The sequence below is a fragment of the Clarias gariepinus genome, chromosome 20 (assembly GCF_024256425.1).
Source record: "Clarias gariepinus isolate MV-2021 ecotype Netherlands chromosome 20, CGAR_prim_01v2, whole genome shotgun sequence".
Lineage (NCBI taxonomy): Eukaryota > Metazoa > Chordata > Actinopteri > Siluriformes > Clariidae > Clarias > Clarias gariepinus.
Window position 1 is genome coordinate 3,850,001 of NC_071119.1, and position 2,841 is coordinate 3,852,841.

Sequence of the window (2,841 nt, forward strand, 5' to 3'; positions counted from 1 at the left end):
TTAGCTTTCTCACTTAAACTCTTGTATTTGAAGTTAATTTGTGATGTTTAAATGTTACGATTGGTTTTTAACATTTTACTAAGCAGTGTGTATCCCTGTACAGAGTGCGCTACCTGTAGGATTATCAGGAAAAAGCAACGTTTTACCTTCGCAAACACCTTCAAAGTCTCAAAGCATAACCTGACAGTGGGTACACGCAGGCGGGTGCGGCTTCTAACGAACTGGATTTTTGACTAATTAGCGCTCGCTGTGTTTTGAGACTGGTGTAAGTGTGTGTGTGTGTCATGAGCGGGTTTAAGACTCGAGTTTGGAGAAAAGGGCAGATCTGATTTTGATAATGTAACGCCACCAAAATGCGTTTCTGTTGCGCCACTCGATTTTTTACACTGAGGCTCATCGGATCACCGGTCATGACCGGTTCATCTCTATTATGAACGCAAAAATTGTTTTGAAAATCGGCTTTGGAGTCAGTGTGGCGATACGCCAATCACCACACAAACGAATTGTGATGCACAACTGAATCAACTTCCCCACCCCCATCCCTATTATCCAGTATGTCTGCATGGCGTTTATTTTACTTTACAGTCCCAAAAGGCATTTTATATGATTTATTTCATGCATATATAAAAACTGTAAACCCAGACAGCTTTTTTTTTTTTTAAGCGATGACTCAAAGAGAGCAAGCCTCGCTCTGAATATCTGGAATCAGCAAAATGACTCATGATGCACAAATCAGGAAGCAGGCAGGGAAACGCGTTGTCCAGTAATAAAAACGTTTGAAGATAAATGCATCTTCATCAGTGCCTTCAAAGACTTTGGTGAAAGAAGAAGATATAGAAGACACACATAAAATGTGTCCGAAAAAAATAATAAAAAATTATGCACAAGCACCAACAAGTTACCTAACAAAAAGGTTACAGTACCCTAAACGTGCAGTACTCTTAATAGTGTGTGTGTGGTGTTTCACTCCTGTGGAGTGCGATACACCATGTAGACGCCACGTCGAATCAAAACCCAGCAAACGCACACGATGTCGAAAAGGAAGTTATGCAAATTCCTGAAAGTTTCAAATTTCTCTAAGAAAAGATGAAAAAATAAAAAGATGGGTGTTGTGGAATCATCCACACACACACACACACCCTTTTTTTGTAATCGAAAACATCTGGAGCAGATGTTTTACGCAAAAAAATGAAAAAGGGCTAGTAAAAGTTGTGCTTGTGTGAAAAGTGTCATGGTATCATCTGGGGTCGACTTGCCTAACACACACATGCAAACATGGTTTTTAGAGCGAAAAAACATCTGGAGCAAATGTTTACACAAAAAAACACAAAGGTCATAGTAAAAGTTGAGAAAGTGTGTGCGTGTTTGCGTGAAAAAGTACATCGGCTAGGCTAACAAACAAGCAAAACGCACTTTTTTACTCAACACATCTGGAGCAGATGTTTACGCTAAAGAAAAATGGAGAAAAAAGTAAAGGGTAACAAAGTGCGTATGTGTGAAAAGTTTGTAAAAAGTTAGTTGTGGAATCATTCACACACACACACACACACACACACAAAGCTAGATTTAAAAAATTTTATTGAAAACATCTGGACCAGATGTTTATGCAAAAATTGAAGATTAAAGTTAAAGTGTGTATGTGAAAAGTTGGGTGTTGTGGAATCACACACACACACACACCCATGAACACGCACAAATGCATATACATACCCACACATACACACACACACACACACATTTACACAATCACAGACACACGCAAGCACACTTTTAAAAAAAAAAATCGAAAATATCCGCAGCAGATGTTTAGGCAAAAACAAAAAAAAACAATCTAGTAAAAGTTAACAAAGTTTATGCGCGCGCGCGCGCGTGTGTGTGTGTGAGAGACCTGCACGAGCTCGTCTCGCTCTCGGCGGTGTTGTTGTTGTTGCTGCTGCTGCTGCCGCTCGCGCCGTTGCCGTTTGTGCAGTTGTTGTTGTTCTCGTCGTCCTCGCGCGCGGTGCCGTTACCTTGGCACGCGCCTGCTGCTACGAGTTCGCGCGTCACGTCGGGAGCGGAGCGCGAGTGCTGCGGGGACGTGAACGCGCCGCTTCCGCATTTCTCCTGCTGAACGGGAGGAGGAGGAAGAGGAGGAGGAGGAGGAGGGGGAGGAGGCGAGGAGCAGAACTTATTGCCGAAAAGCGAGGAGGAGACCTGGCTGGAGCTCGCGGCGGGCGCGTGTGGAGGAGGAGGTGGAGGTGGAGGAGGAGGATGGAGGAGGTGGTGGTGAGGGTGAGCGGCGGTTCTGGAGATCAGCTCGTCCGCCACCACAGACTCCTCCTGTACCACCGCGCCGGGAGGAGGAAGAGGAGGAGGAGGAAGAGGAGGAGGAGACGTCGCGTGGCCGAACCAGCGCCAGCGGATGCGCAGGATCTGTTTCACATCGAAGTCTCTCCTGCCCGGGGCAGACATACCGAGTCCGGCACACACACGCGCGCGTGTGTGTGAGTGTGTGAGAGAGAGCCGAGGAAAGAGGACAGAGTGAAGAAGGAGGAGGAGAGAGAGAGTGTAAGTGAGAGAGAGAGAGAGAGAGAGAGAGAGTGTGTGAGTGAGGGAGAGAGTGTGTGTGTGTGTGTGTGTGTGTGTGTGTGAGAGAGAGTGTGTGTGAGAGAGAGAGAGAGAGAGAGAGAGAGTGTGTGTGAGTGAGAGAGAGAGAGAGAGTGTGTGTGAGAGAGAGAGAGTGTGTGTGTGTGTGTGTGTGTGTGAGAGAGAGAGAGAGTGTGTGTGAGAGAGAGAGAGAGAGAGAGATCCGTGGTGGTCCGACGGAGGAGAGCAACTGTAACTCGAGAGCGCTGCTGGCGA

The 2,841-nt window shown here is 46.1% G+C and overlaps 1 protein-coding gene across 2 annotated transcripts in view; it reads right to left on the bottom strand.

The window, feature by feature from the left end:
- Positions 1–2,490, bottom strand: part of klhl5 (kelch-like family member 5) — a 21,456-nt gene extending 18,966 nt beyond the window's left edge. Inside the window, exon 1 of one of the 2 annotated variants that reach the window (XM_053480315.1) lies at positions 1,889–2,490. In XM_053480315.1, the coding sequence (XP_053336290.1) occupies positions 1,889–2,451 (563 nt within the window). In that variant the 5' untranslated portion in view covers positions 2,452–2,490. The remainder of the gene's footprint in view (positions 1–1,888) is intronic. The other variant, XM_053480316.1, reaches the window with a different exon arrangement.
- Between the last annotated feature and the right edge of the window lie 351 nt (positions 2,491–2,841).